Source organism: Dasypus novemcinctus, chromosome 5 (assembly GCF_030445035.2).
Source record: "Dasypus novemcinctus isolate mDasNov1 chromosome 5, mDasNov1.1.hap2, whole genome shotgun sequence".
NCBI classification, from domain to species: Eukaryota; Metazoa; Chordata; class Mammalia; order Cingulata; family Dasypodidae; genus Dasypus; species Dasypus novemcinctus.
Window position 1 is genome coordinate 137410372 of NC_080677.1, and position 15740 is coordinate 137426111.

The following is a 15740-nucleotide window of genomic DNA, read 5'->3' on the forward strand; positions in this document are numbered from 1 at the left end:
TTATGTCCATATAATGTTCTGTTGAAATTATATCTTTATTTTCATTTAAGGCAAAGGATTTTTACAAAAAATATTTTCTCTTGTAATAAACAGTTCAAGATTACTAGTACTAACAGTAGTATATTGTCCTAAGTTTATACTATGGTCTTGGTATTTGCAAGGTTTTAAAAAAATTCTTGATTCTGTTATCTTATAAAATTTAAAATATTTTTATTTTGTTAAACAAATTGTGTGTTGCATGAATATTCATTCTGTATTAATATAATTACAATTACAATACAAGGGTATTTGCATGCAAATATATCTTTCTTAAAAACATTTTAAAAAGGAACAGTACAGTATAAAACTTTGTTACATTAAGCTATATCTTTTTCTTTAGAATCTGGATATAGTTCAGAAAACACTTAAAGTGAAATTAACATTTCAGTTGGAGTTACAAATGTAATTTCCATCCTGTCATATTTTGGTGACCTTTTATGACAGCTTGTCTCAATTGGAGGAAAGCATTTTTACTTGCTGATTAAAGATGTCATTTGAAACCATTTTATTATTGGAGATAGTGAAATTAATCTTGACACTTAGAACCACTAGAAAAATAATTGCTGATTCACCACATAAAATGTGTATGTGAACCAATCATGTAGTCAAGATTAAAATAAAAGTCTGTGCTTGTTAAAAAGAGATTAAATTTTTTATGAATGGGATCTAGATTCATTTGAAGGGGGGAATACTACAGAAACAATTTCAAGAAAATGAAATGTGGTTTAAAATTTTTGGAAGAGTTTGGAAATAATTATTGAAGCAAAGGTAGGAGATAGGCTCTAATATTTAAAATTTACACTTCACTATGGAAAAAGGCTAAAGAATTCTCAGGATTATCTAATGAAATCTTTATAAAATATGTATTAGATAATCACAATTTATTATTTGAAAATAAAGGGACCTATTTGGATGAGTTGTTTTTTTTCCCTTAGGAAATTATAAGTTTCTTAGGGTCAAAGACCGTATTTTTTGTATTCCTAAAACATTGGACAGAGTGGTGAGCAAGCTAGTGGTTATGCAACAAAAGCTTGAATTAGTGAGTTTTTTCTTACTATGTAACTTTGTTCTCATTTGATATGGCTTCCCATGTCTAGACTGCATGAAACTCTTTACCAAGTAAAGTTTTTTGTAAATCTGAAAATTTGAAAGTAATATTGAATGAGTTTTCCAGTGTTTGTGAAATTAACGGACTCCAAAATGAATTCACTAGTAGTTTTGTTTTTTAAACAGAACAACCGGGAATTTGTTTTGTTTTTGAGTGTCTGCCATTGTGTATTAATATTTCTTTTACTGGCTTCACTAAGAAAATTGTATTGGTGAAGGGACTGATGTAGCCAGCTCCTGACTGATGTCATCTGCCTTCTGTTAAAGACAAAATGATTGCAAAATTACTAGCAGTTTAAGAGCAGCAGTTAAATTATGTTTCACCTGCTTCATTTTAGCTCCCTTCAGCCGCATTTTAGTGGTCTCAATGAAAGTGTTTTAAAATGTATGGAAGATACTGGTATTTTGTTACAAAGGAAAAACCTGTCTTTGTGTAACAGATAATCACTAATGGGTAATGAATGTCACCATAATTTACTGTTGCTAGTGTAGTATTTATTGAGGGTGAAGCACTGGCTGTTTCAGAGTTCCATTATATATTTCTTTCCTATTTTCTCCCTATAAATCTGCTTTAGGCTATTTGAAGGTATCTAACACATATGCATCTTTTCAAATAGAACTTTCAGCAGAAGCCAAGGCTGCGTTGCTTGAATTTGAAGAAAGGGAGCGGCAGCATAAACAGGGACGCTATGGTTCAAGGCGGGGAGGAAGGAGAGGAGCTTCTTTAATGTGTCGTGGAATAGGAGACCAGAGAAGAGAAAACAGTGAGAGGGGAAGAATAAAAGATCACAGACCTGCTCTACTTCCTACTCAGCCTCCTGTAGTGGTAATTTTTACAGTTTTGTGATAACCTAAAACTTTAGAACAACTGAAAATATGCTTTTGTGGGTATTATATTTTGCATTTAGCTCTTAATGTGAAATGAAGGTTTAGTAATAGCAGTGATGGCTCAAGTTTCTCCATTATAGTCCATAATATGATTTCTTACATAGTCTTGGAAATTGTATTCCTAATGATCTGGTAGTAAGAAATAGTTTTGTGCCACACTTACTTACAAAGAAACAATAAGAGACTTGATGTCCTCTGGTCTTTGATTAAAGGAACCACAAAAGAACCTTGGCTTTTCTTTTGCCTGTCTAGAGACTTTTCTCAAGTATTCCAGTGTTTAAAATCCTGGATTTTATTAGATAAGGAATTTAGGGAATGGTTTATTTTATAAAAAATAATTTTTCCTTACACTGTTTACCATAGGTTTTCCTTTCTCTCAGAGAGGGATTGTCACATCCTTTCTATAAAACCTTTCATATAAATTGTTTTTTATAATTTAGGAATAAAGTATATACTTGTAATTTAAACTTAATATGAATTTCCTTTGTATTTCAAAGATGGGCATCTCAGAAGCAAAGATAGAGAAATTGTGGGGGTTTTTTGTTCATTTAGCTAGCTTTTTGATTTTAGGGCATTTTCCTTCAGATGTCAGTCTTCAAGGACAAATTTATTTAATTCACATATGTGTCCATTGTGCCTACTACATTTTTAGCCTTACATTTGTATATGAATTTAGGGTAAAACCATACTTTGCCTCTGTGTAGAAATGTATTTTAAGATTCATACATTTGTAAAATGAACAAAATAGAGAAGATTATTATTTTTGTGTGAGAATTCTAATTTTGATGTTCAAAGAAGAAAAGTAGGTTGGTTTACTGTAGGGTACTGAATTTGATGACATTAATTATTGTTTTTCTGTAAAATTATTTTGTTCTTAAGCATCTCTGGTACCAAAAAGACTAGATCTTCAGTTTCTTTCTTTTTTATTTTATTATTATTATTTTAAATTATATTGACATCTCATCTCTTCTTCCAACTTTGCCCCCAGCCTGCGTTTAGCCATATATTGAATTGCCAATTTGGCTATTGGTCTTCTTGGGGGAGGGGAGTATAAACCACATCAAGACCTGGTTTTGTGTAATTGTGCCTCCATGAGATTGGAAAAGTCATTGAACTTGGTTTTCTTATCCGTAAAGAAGAACTGTATATGCCTAGCCTACCTTATTCAGAGAGGTTAAACTGAGAGAACATGTAAACATTTTTAAAAGTGTTATGGAAGTTTAAGTTGATAGTATCTCTGGAAATCAGGTGTGACTGATCTGGACTGTGTGAGAGATAACTGAAATAGAAACAAACCAAATAGCTAACTTGACTAAGCTAAATGGACCTTAGACTTTTAAGCTATATTCTTATCTTTGCTAGTTGGTAGTGTTTTAAAATTGACCCACTTACTGGTAAGATCAAGGCTGTCTAAATTAATTTCTCCCTCCCCTGTCTACCCTGCTCAAAACACAGGTGCATCTTTGATCCTGCTCATTGCCCACTCAAGAACTGTTCTCTCCCTTTGACTCTTCAAGTAGCAAGGGACCTACTGAAGAAAAGATAGGAAAAAAACAAAGAAATGAATAAAAAATGTTGACTCACCCCCAATTCTGGAAAGAACATTTTTTACTCATTTCTTTGTTTCTTATCTTTAGTTGGTCCCTGGCTACTTGGATTTTTATTCTTTACAGCAAACTGAAATATAAACCTTAGAATTGCCACTTGACTTTTTTTTTCTCAGTTCTAAATCTCATCACTCTGTAACCTCTGTTTCTAGTCCTGCTTTTAAATTCCCCCAGATTTTCACATGGATGTTTCTCAGACCCTAAACTTTGATTTACATTTAAAAGAACGAAAACAGAAACACATGCTCCTTTGTTTAAAACTCCTTTTTTTTCCTTGAGCTAGTGATGATGCACTGTGGTCATTTTCAGTTCAAGTCATATATAACTTGGGTGTCCCTATGTCAATGAAGGTACTATCTGTGGGATACAGCAATAAATAAGTTAGACAGTCCTTGTTCTCATGGAGCTTACAAGAAATTACAAATGTGAAAATTTGGAAAAGGAAACATATAGGATTCTGGGAGAATGTATAACGGTGGATTTAAGCTAGTACTGGTGTCTGGAACAATCCTTCCTGAGGAAGGCAGTTAAGTCAAGACTCTATACAGTTTGGTTTCATAGATTCTATTCATTGTGCCTCTGAAATGTGTCCTTCCTTTTGCTCTTGGTTAGACCCTGTTTTTTCCCTTGAACTCTTGCATTATTAAATGGTCTTGGTCTTTCTTCTTCTATTTTCTTTATCCCTAGTTCATCTTACATTTTGCATATTGGTGTAGTAGTTTTCCTAGACCATATTTGCCTCTACAGAGATCATCAGTGATTCCTTACTGTATGCTCTGTATTAAGACATAATTATGAAATTATTTGCTTGGAATTTAAAAGACCTCCATAATCTGGCATCATCCCAGGGTAAAGAGTTTGTTTATATTAGACTTGAATTAGGAGTATTTTATTACTTCTTACTCTTCAGGGGCAATGTCGTCTGTATTGACTAGTGATTAAAAGCACAACCTCTGTAATCAGATTGTCTGAATTCAAATTCCAGCTCTTCTTCCTACCAGCTACTTGATCTTGATAAATGAAGATAATACAAGAACCTATCATAGGATTATTGGGAGGACCAAATCAGTTAATTTATATAGTGACTTTAAATAGGTACTTAAAATACATTAGCTTTTGTTTTGATATTGATTTCCTTCTCTCTGGTGTCTGTGTTCAAGACAAAATAGCCTCAAGATCTTTGACCACTTTGAGTGTGTAATTCTCACACTTTTTACACAGCTATAGCCATACTGGTCTCCTTTTAGTTTATCAAACAGGTGGATATTTTCTGATTCTTTGCTTCTTTCAGGTTATTCTGTTATCCTTTTTGTATGGCATATCTCTTCTTCTTTCACAGCCTTGTTCAAATACTACTTTATCAAAAAAGGCCATTCCTCTAGTGGAATATCCAATCTCTTCTCCACTTGCTTCTTTTTAACAGTGTGTACTTCTCTTATACCTCGTTTCTATGACACAGTTATTCATGCATGTTACTTGCCTTTTTTACTAGAGTTTTAGTAGGAAAAGATGTTTACACAGTGCATTTTTCATCATGGACAGTTTTGTTTATTGAACTGAGTTTTTTTTTTCCCAAAAAATTCATGCTAGCTAGTTTGGGACTGATGTTTTTTTCCTCCTTGCCTTGAGATTGACTCACATTGTGGGACAGTAGTCCTTATTGTGAATAGGTGGAACAGATTATTTAAATTGCTATTTATATAGAAGTTGTAACCATGAATTTATTTCTTATGTTGTAGCTTTTAAATTTTAATTCATGTAAATCGGTAAAACAGCAGTGTTCTTTTACTTCTAAATTTTTATTTCTGTGAATTTTCCTTTTTTTGTGGTTTTTAGACTCATTCTCCAAGATTAATTCCTCCTCCACAGCCACAGCCGCCACCTCCACCACCACCTCCTCCTCCTCAGCAGCAGCCAATTAGAAGTTTGTTTCAGCAGCAGCAGCTACAGCCTCTGCTTCCCTTACAACATCCTCATCACCCCTCTCCTCCTCAAGGAATGCATATGCCTCCCCAGATAGAAACCCCAAGAATAATGATGACCCCTCCTCCAGTAACTCCACAGCAGCCTAAGAACATACATATAAATCCACATTTTAAAGGAACTGTAGTAACTCCTGTTCAAGGTAAGTGTTTTCTTACTATTTTAAAGTAATGTTATGTAGATAACTGTGCATCTGAAGGGCATTTGTCAATTTATTATACTTAAGCCATCATTGTGGCAAAGTGTTCTTCATGTTCAAGTTTGTAAGGAGTTGTTTTTCTTGATTCCTTCCCCACTTAACACATATTTTAGCTTGATGACGCAAGTTCATTTGTTTAAACATTTAAATGACTTATTTTATAATTTAACGGGAAGTTCTGAAAAAGTGTTTTAAATTTAAAGAACATTCTACATAATAGTTGAAATAAGTGTTGTTATACTGTGTAAGTTTCATGGGTGAAAATGTTTATAGTATAAGTGTTCATTTTTAGGTTCCACTCTGTGAGCTCTAATTTTATTCCAGTGTTAGCTGATTAGGAGGTAGAAATCCATTTTAAAATTATTAATTGTAATTGAATAAGTACTGATGTTATTATAAAAACATGTTCCTAAAGCTACGGAGTTATTTTGGAGCAATTTATGTGAAGTATATCCTCAAATATCTGTTTCACAAATATTTATTGTGCTATTATTCTGTCCTTAGCATTTATGATATGTTGGTAAACAAAACAGACAAAACTGGCTACAGTCATTGACCTGGCTCTCTAGGAGTAAGAGGCAGTCAATAAGCAATAAGTATAATGAATAACAATTTTATGTGGCATGATAGAAGGTGAAAATATAATGAAAAAATAAAAAGCAGAATAAAAGGAGGATGTTAATCAGGTTGCAGTTTTAAATATGGTTAGGATAGCCTTCTTTGAGAGGTCTCTTTGAGAAAGAAAAAGTTGAAGGAGGTAAGGGAGTTAATTATTGTAATTATTTGAGGAAGAACATTCCAGATGAAGGAATCAGCGAGTAAAAAGACCTTTTTAAAGTGGGGCTGTGCATGTGTACTCTAATAGCTGAAAAGGTCTGAGGAGAGAACTGATAAAATTATTGTTTAAAGGAGTAGAAGAGTAGATGTATTTGGGAAATATAGTATGATTACCTGGCATCGTTTAAAGGCCCTTTGAGGATTGTGGCTGTGAATTTAAAGTAAGATCACTCAGCATGGTTGTGTGTTTTTCTTCCAGTTCTGTTCAGCTACGTATGTCAGGTGTTGAATAGAGAGTTGGATTTACTAGGGGTGTAGAGTTGACAAAACAGAGGAGAGGCAGTGCTTATAATGATGACCAAGGAATTTAAGGTATATTCTGAAGGAGAAGAGGGTATTAGTGGAAGGCATAAGAAAGTGAAAAGGAGGTAATTGGAGATCTTTGTAGAGAATAAAGAATGTTCAAATCAGGATTTCTAGAGGGAGTGAGGTAGCAAGATAGAAGGTATGAAGTGGAATGTATAAACTTGAAATTGTGGAAAAGTTGCAGTTATTGATAATGACAAGGTCTAGGATTGGTGGCTAAGATGGGATGGAGGCCAAAAATCATTGGTGGCAGTAGTAGCTCAGTGACTGGAGAGGTGTATTTAAAAAAAGAATACTGTATATGTTTATTCAGATAGCCAAGAATTAAGATAGGAATAATATAATGTTGAAGAAAATGACGGTAAACCAGAAACTAAAACCAGCAACTAAAATGAGAGGAGTGGTTTGACCAGTAGATGAACAGCAACAATATTTAGTGGGAGATAAACTCTGATAACTTAAGATGAAAGTTGGGGTTCTGGAGACAGCAGTGAGGATCAGAAAGGACCCCTGGCCTACCTTCAGAAATTGTGGTAAGAAGGCTTATGGAAGGTAACACAATTACCACTTAAAAGGGTTTCAGGGGAAACATTATCCTTAGAAAAAAACTAGGTTTCTGTTACAGCAAGGTCAGAGGACTGAAGGATACCTGGATTTTGCTGATGGTGAACTTGGAATTCCAGAGGAGCAATAGAGAAATTTTAGAAATTGGCAAGAAGTGTAAGATAAGATTTCAGATGTGGGAGAGTTAGTTACCTGGAGACTGAGACTTCTTATGGTTTCTGTAAACAAGGGTAAGAGGCCTTAGAGCAGGTAGTTTTGACAAGACTGCCTATGAGTATTAGGGGTTAGGGCTCCCTCTTGATGGTTGAATATGTGCAATATCAGTAGTTGGTTCTTAAACCTGGCCATTCTGTGTTGCTGAGAAACGTGAAGATGAAAGCAGTGATTAACTGATCTGAACTGCTTTCGCTGGCTCCAGTGCATATCCCTCTGGTGTTCTGTCACAGAACTTAACTGTCCGTAGCTTAGAATCACTTGTTCATCTAACACTTTTCCAAGACGTTAAGCTTCTGAAGGGCAGGAAGTACCATTTTATTCTCAGTGACTAGGTCAGTGCCCATCTCATTAAATAGCTATCGAATGAATGTATGCATGCATGAATGAATGGGGAATGGATGGCTTTCATTAAAATAATCCTTTGCATCTTATTACTTACAGTTGATCCTCTAAAGGTGGAACTGTAGTAAATCTAATTTGTTGGCCTAATTTTACTTATGTCAGTGTCTGTTATTGTTACATATTTCCTTGTAAAATCAGATGGAAAACTGGCACTTGGCAAGGTGCACAGATTTTCTTTAGCTTAACAAAAATAAAGTAATATTAGAACAATGGAGAGGTAGAGCTATAAGGAAGCTCCAAGATGTGTTCTAGGCCTGGCAGAAGCCAGCAGTCTAACATGGAACAGAATACAGGTCTTGTACCCCAAAGCTCATGTATCATTTAGTAATTACAAGAAAAGGTTTCTAGCACAAGGTTTTAAGCTCTTTGAACTAGGTAAATGTTTTTCAGCTTGAAGCAGGAAGCTTTAGTGCTGCTCATTCCTTATCTTTAATGTACTTTTTATCTGCTTTCTTCCCTCCATTGACCTTAAAAGATAAATTGACACAGGTGAGAGAAAGAGAAATTGTCCTTGTTGGGCACAGATACAGAAAAACTTTGTAAGCAGTTGATTATTAAAATGAATGCGCTTAAATAGAACTCCAGAATTGTTCTTGAGAGATGCTAAATATCAAGATTTCTCCTATACATATGAGATATGTAGATGAAACTAGTGATTCTCAGAGCCTTGGGATTTTCTTGCCTTCCCAGGGATTTTCTGAGGTGGAGGATTTGAGTCTAGAAGGAGGAGATATTGAGGCTAAAAGTGGAAGATGGGTGAAAGAAAAGGTAGGGAGGGATGGAGATGAGGGTGGGATCAGGTTAGACACAGACAGGGCCAGGAATAGGCACAGATAGCCAGATAAAGACAGGGACAGGAGCTCAGGAAGGACAGAGGGAGTTCATGTGGAATGCATGCGCGTGTGTGTGTATGTAGTGGGGAGTAACAGAGAGATACTCACCCCAAGCTGGTACGATTGTGGAACCTTTTTTTCCCCACTTAAATTTACCAAAGCAGAATTACTTTTATCTATTTTATACAAAGAAATAAATCCTCTAGTAATCATAGTAAATAAAAAATACTTGTCTTAGAACTCTACTAATATAATTTTGTTTGACTCTAAGGATGTTTTGGCTCTATATATCTCATTTACTAGAAATTTCTTAAAAAGATACCTCATTGTAGACTTTACCTGGCAATCTGATAGCTTATTAGGTGCACGTGGCAGAACATTTTAATGAAAACATGTGCACTCAGTTTTATGATTTTTTTCAAAATCAGGATTAGTATATAGTACATAAATTTTGAAGAGCTTAAACACATCTGATTTAGTCCTAGTTTATAAAACTAAAACCTAGCTTCCCTATTACAAAACATCTATTTTAAAATTATTTGATTCCTTGCCCTTGTAGAGTGATAGGAGTTTTTGTTTAAAAATGAAACAAAAACAAAAGTCTTGGCATAGAGGATTGCTTATTTTTACTTTTTTGTAATTGTGTATAAGCATTTTCTCAAATATCAAGGGGGTACGCACATTTTCCTTTTTTCTGCCTCTTTCACTATTTTATGATTCTAGATTATTTAGATTTAAATTTTGAGATTGATTGGGAAGAAAAATATAATTGGGGTCTAAGAACCTGGATAATCTGCACAGAGATATGAAAAACAAACTAGATTTTTTTTGTACGTACTGGGCCTGGGATTGAACTCTTGTGGGAAGCTGGTGTTCAACCACTGAGTTACACTAGCCCCCTTAGATTTTTTATTTTAGAGGAATTCTGTCTTGTTTTGTTGCTAAATATTTAAATTCTATGTAATGATTCACTACTGAAATTTAAACTTCTGCTTGTACTATAGTTTGCAGAAAATAAAAGTTCTCTTCCTTTCCCCTTATGCAGTTAAAATTGTTAAAAATGTCAAGCATCTAACTCACATATAAGCATAATAATATATTACGTATATTAAATTGTATCTTTTATAATATTGTACTCCCTTTTTCCAAAAGATATCAATGTTAAATAAAATTATATTTGTAATGAGTGGTGTTTTTCTTTTAGTGCCCTTGCTACCAGTTCCAAGCCAGCCAAGACCTGCTGTAGGACCCCAGAGATTCCCAGTGAGTAGCAGCTGTTCCTTCTGCTGTGATATGGACAAGCATACATTTACAAGGAAATATTAATATAGCAAATACAAGTGGTTCCAGCTAAATATAATTTTAAGGATTTGTAAATATTGACAATAATCTCTGCAATTGAAAATGTTTATTAAAAGCTTAAGGTCAGTGGATTTTTGAGAGTGGAATTAATTTTGTTTAACTGTAAATTGTTGAATCAGAATCATCAGTGGAATGCCTTTCATCTTAAATATTATGAATTTTTATTTTATTATTACTACCTTAAGTGTGAAAGGTCATTGCTTTATTAGAGGGGGTGTTGTGCACGCATTCATAGGTATGTGTATGAAATTCTAGGGAATAAAAATGAGATCTCTACTTGTTTTTTCAAAAAGTCTCAAAAGAGTGAACCATTCATTTATATTTTAACTGAAGGCTATCTTTTTAAAAAAAAACACACATTCTCACACATTCTCTCTCACATACATACACACACTTTACAATACATTCCATAATTTCATACATTTTTATAACATTTTAAGTATTAAAATATTTCCATTAAATAGTTTGGTTTAAATAAAAGTTGTATTTGAATTTTTTGTTAGATTTGTGGTTAGTGTGTGGTTTTATGAAATCATTGAGTACATATTCTTTTAAAAACCAATGTTGAAAAAAATGGGTCAGATCATAACATTTTAATATCATTTTTATTGAAAAAAAAAACAGGTAATTTTGGGCTAAACAGTTTAATCTAGTTTTCAGGAAATACCTATATGTCTTACTTTACTCTTATTTTTGATACTTCAATATTTATAAATGGCATTTAGCAAAGATGTTTTGGTGAAAGATCTAGATGTATAATGAGATGTTTATTCAAGAAGAAAATTAATACAGACTCTGGTTCAGAATAATTTTTAAAACTTCCTTGATTTGTTATAATTCATAAATAACTATTATTATTAATCAGACTTGTTACTAATTACATTCCTTTGTGTTTAGCCTTTTTTTCTTTAAAATATTTATGTTTTAAAAACTATTTTTTAAATTTGGTGATAAATTTTGACTACTGATCCTTATTCAGAGCATTTGTCTAAATAGCTAAGATTAATTGCATTAGCCAAGGATAAGCATATATGACTTTAGTGATTAGATACATTTCTTTGGGCAAAATAGTTTGTTAGCTATTAAAAATAGTACTTTTGCTATTTCTCAGAATTGTGAACATCTGTGTTAAAGTCATTATTGAATTTTCATGTTTATTTGCATTTATAAGGATAAAATTTGAAGTGGAGAAAGCAGTTGTAATTTAGGGAATAGAAGCACTGTTGTAAATAATAGATAGTTTTGGAAAAATGTGTTTACTAATATAAAAGTAAAAGAGTTACTTTAAATTTTCATCTACTTTTATTTTTCAATTATACAGATATAATTGTATTTGATAGTAGAAGAAAACTTCATAATCCTTTGAGGATATTACAAGAGGATAATAAAAGAAAAGTTTTGTGAGAAATAGAATTTATTTTTAAGTTGCTTAGTATTTTGAGGATTCTAAGAATTATTGAATTGCTTTTGGAAAAGTTTCTGTAAGGTATAAAGTTTCGTTGAGTCCTAAATGTTAGGCTTAAGTTTATGAACTTGTGGTTTTAAAAATTTCAGTGCTCTACTTTCTTCTGTAATCAGTCTCACTTAGAGTTATTAAATTTGGAATCTATTTTTAAAAAATACCCTTAGGTGTATTATGTTTGGGAAAAAATGAGTCAGAATATTGCTGGGGAAGGCAATTAAACTGTTTACCATCTCCTATCTTTTTGCTTATGCCAGATCTTTTTTTGAGTAAAATTTTTTCCCTTTTCTACTACTAGATTAAATGTGTTTGCTATCAATATAATTTAGTTTTCCAAACCTTTAATGAGGATCTGCTTTATGCCAAGTGCTCCACATAGTGCTAGTTCCTAAACTATGAAATAAACCAACTAAAATTAGTCATAACTCAGTGTAAATCAGTGTCATATATCTAGGACTGGACTTTATGTATAGAAGGCACAAATAAATATTTGTTGAACAAATGTACACAAGAATTTAGTATGAGTTATATTGCTACATGGTAGGAGTGCTACATAAATATAAAGGAATGTGTATTTCTAATTTTCATATTTTTAAAAAATTTCTTTTTGTTGTTTTCAAGGATACATATTTCACTATGCAGAGTAGAATGACATTTTGCATTTGACTATATAAGAATTCAGTTCTGTACCCAACTGACTAAAGAGAAAAAAAAAAAAAAAGACAGACAATAGATAGAAATACTAGGATAAATTTGATAATAATGCTAAGGTACTCCTTTTCTTCCCCAACAGTGATAGATGACTTTCTTAAGTCAACTTTATGAATTCTTGAGAAGTTTTAAACTTAGAACTCCTATACCTACAAATTGTCTTAGTGATTAAGCCTGAAGCTATTTTATTTAAAATCACAGAACTTTAGGGAACATAATACAAATCACTGTTTTTCATGCAATTATTAAAATTATCTTTAAAAATTCAAATCTTTGCTAAAATATGGTATTCTAGTTTATGGATATTATTTAGAAAATTGAATAAACAGTTTTTAAAACAGATTTGAATGTAAAAGCATGATAAATTGTCAAAAGAAAAGGCAAAATTCAATGAAACATTTTGCAATTTAGTCTTGTTAAACAATTTATTTCCTGTATTTAATTTTCATTACAGAAACAGCCATTAATGCTCACTCTGAATTACTACTTCTTACTGAAATTTTTATGCCCATTGACCATTTTATTTTTTGAAAGCAGAAATAAGAATCTTTTTTGCATATGTCTATAATGCATTTTTATATATTTCTAAATAAAATCTCAATTGATGGCATATGACAATCTTTTACACATTGATTTTCATATCTCAAGATTAATCTTTTGCATATGTAAAACAATGAATGCTTGTAACAGCTGATTGGAAGAGCAATTTAGCATAAATCCTTAGGAGTTAAAAGATGCTCTGTGGTTAACTTTTTTTTTTTTAATTAAGAATCATTTTATTGTGGTTAACTTTTATATCCTTCTTCATTTCAATTCCTGTTTTTTTTGTCAGCAGTGTACCCCCTACCAATCCATTTATTTGAACCATTTTCTTTAATGTCCAGACCTTTAAATGCACTTCCACAAAACAGTGGTAGTTTTCCTTTTTGTGTTTATTTTGGTAAGAGTGTGGGGACAGGGAAGGTTTGTTATCTTTCTGCAGCTGAATTTCTCTTTTTGTTTCTGTTTGAACTATTTTTGTTTCCAAATCTTCTTTGTTTTGCCATTACAGTCTAATTGCTTTCTTTTTCTATGAAGATTATAACTGATGCTTTTTTGTCCTTAATGTAGCTTTTAAATCCTTTCCTAATCTATATTTTCCAGTTATTTATTTGTCCTCAAAAAAGATTTTTATCACTTTTAAAGTTTGCCCATTTAAAAGTAACACTAAAATGTTGATTACTGGAATATTTAAGGTGTTGCTTTGAGGTTTTGCTAACCTAATTTTTCTGTTTCAGCACAATTACTGTTTTTAAATATACTGATAAATTCAGAGCAATTCTTATTTTAAAGATTCTTAAGCTCTAGGGTAGTTTACAGCCTATTCAGTCCTTTTCTTTTACATTGATGTGTCAGGTTAGTACTGATATTTCCAGGGTTGCTAGTTAAATATCAAGTAGTTTGGTTGCCATATAATTTCTTTGTGGTCTTTGTTTAACTTAGAAATACAGAGCATATGTTTAAAAAATAAAAAAGAGTACTGTACTTAAAAGTTTAAATTAGACTTCTTAGCTATTTTATTATTACTTAGGTAGGCTCAATAAATGAAATTTTCATTTGTATTTACTCTGTAGTTGTAGCAAATCACAGGTAGTTTTGAATTCATTCTGTTTTCATTTAACAGAGGATATGGTATCAGGTGGTAGTGATTGACATTTCTTGGATGTGTTTTATACAGCATTTCATGCAAATCATGTTTGATGAGACTGCTGCATCAAATTACATTTCTTTCTGATTATAGCCCTTGCAGATGTGAATCCAGACTTTATTCATCTAGGGGGAAAAAAGTCTTTCTTTTGTACCCTTACTGTTTCTATAACTTGCTTGCAATACCTTGTAATTATTAGTACTTAAGATAGGGAAGGAATGATGAGCATTTTCTGTTATCAGACCTATAAGTAGTAGCAGGCGAATGTGGTATGAGATCCTTCAGCTGTCAAATATTGTCAGGCTTGCAAGATGAGAATGCAGTTTAAAATGCAGGTGACATAATACCCAACATCCTCCATTTGCTAGTGGATTTCTGATTAATCATGATTACCATACATTATCATACCATCAAATTTAATCATATCAATGAATTCCCATCTGCAGCAGTAACAGGAGCAGCTAAACACTATGGTAACAGCTATTAAATAAGGTGGTGTAGGAAATGCAGTAACCCTTTAACTTAACTCACTGTTCTCTCAGCATACATTGCATGCCTTCTGTAGAGATAGGATTGAGTTAAGTTCACATCAATAGCTCAGAAGGCCAGGGAACACTTCAAAGGATTTCTTCCTGCTGCCCCTTTGTAGTGAGTCCCTTTTCCCATCCCCAGCCCCTGGCAACCACTGATTTGTCTTTTATTCATATAACTTTGTCATATAAATATTATCATACAGCATGTTATGTTTTAGTCTGACTTCTTTCACTTAACATTAAGCATTTGAGATTCATCCATTTCTTTGCACTTTTCAGTAGTTTATTCCTTTTTATTGCTAAGGTATTATCCCATTGTATGGATGTACCACAGTTTGCTTATCCATTTACCTGTTGAAGGACATTTGGGTGGTTTCCAATCTGCCTATTTTGAACAGAGTTGCTGTAAGCACTTGTGTATAAGGCTTTCGGTAAATACCTAAGAGTGGGATTGTGGGTCATGTGGTAAGTATATTACCTTAGAATTTAAAATAATTTAAATTAGGGGAGTGGGTGTAGCGCAAGTGGTTGAGTTCCTGCTTCTCACATACGAGTTCCCGGGTTTGATCCTGGTACCTCCTAAAAACAAAAACAAATGAAAAAAGCAGCCCGGGGAGCCAATATAACTCAGTGGTTGAGTGCCAGCTTCCCACATAAAAGGTCCCGAGTTCAATCACTGGCCCTGGTTCCTTTAAAAAAAAAAAAATTAGAATTTAAAAACAAATTCTGTATGCTTTTAGTTGATACAGATGATAGTCTTTGCTTTTTAAATTGGCACTTTTTTGAATGAGAAAATACTTTTTAGGGCGTATGTTGATCAGTGGTGAATGAAGAATGTTACTGAGTGATTATTGTATTCCACACTTTGCTCTGAGTTATGTATTCAACAATCTTTTAAAGTAGGTTCCATTGTTTTCTCCATTTTACAGAGAAACAGAATCTTGGAAAGATTAAAATGCTTTAAGTTTACGTTACAGGGAAGTGGATTTGGCTCAACTGATAGA

General features: G+C 32.8%; 1 protein-coding gene across 10 annotated transcripts in view; it reads left to right on the forward strand.

Annotated features, from left to right (window-relative positions):
• The window catches only part of RBM33 (RNA binding motif protein 33), a 181701-nt gene that overhangs the window by 92139 nt on the left and 73822 nt on the right, over positions 1-15740 (forward strand). For 7 of the 10 annotated variants that reach the window (XM_058297600.2, XM_058297601.2, XM_058297607.2 and 4 more), the window contains 3 exons: positions 1764-1972; positions 5478-5766; positions 10186-10244. In XM_058297600.2, the coding sequence (XP_058153583.1) occupies positions 1764-1972; positions 5478-5766; positions 10186-10244 (557 nt within the window). The remainder of the gene's footprint in view (positions 1-1763; positions 1973-5477; positions 5767-10185; positions 10245-15740) is intronic. The other 3 variants (XM_058297602.2, XM_058297605.2, XM_058297606.2) reach the window with 1 other exon arrangement.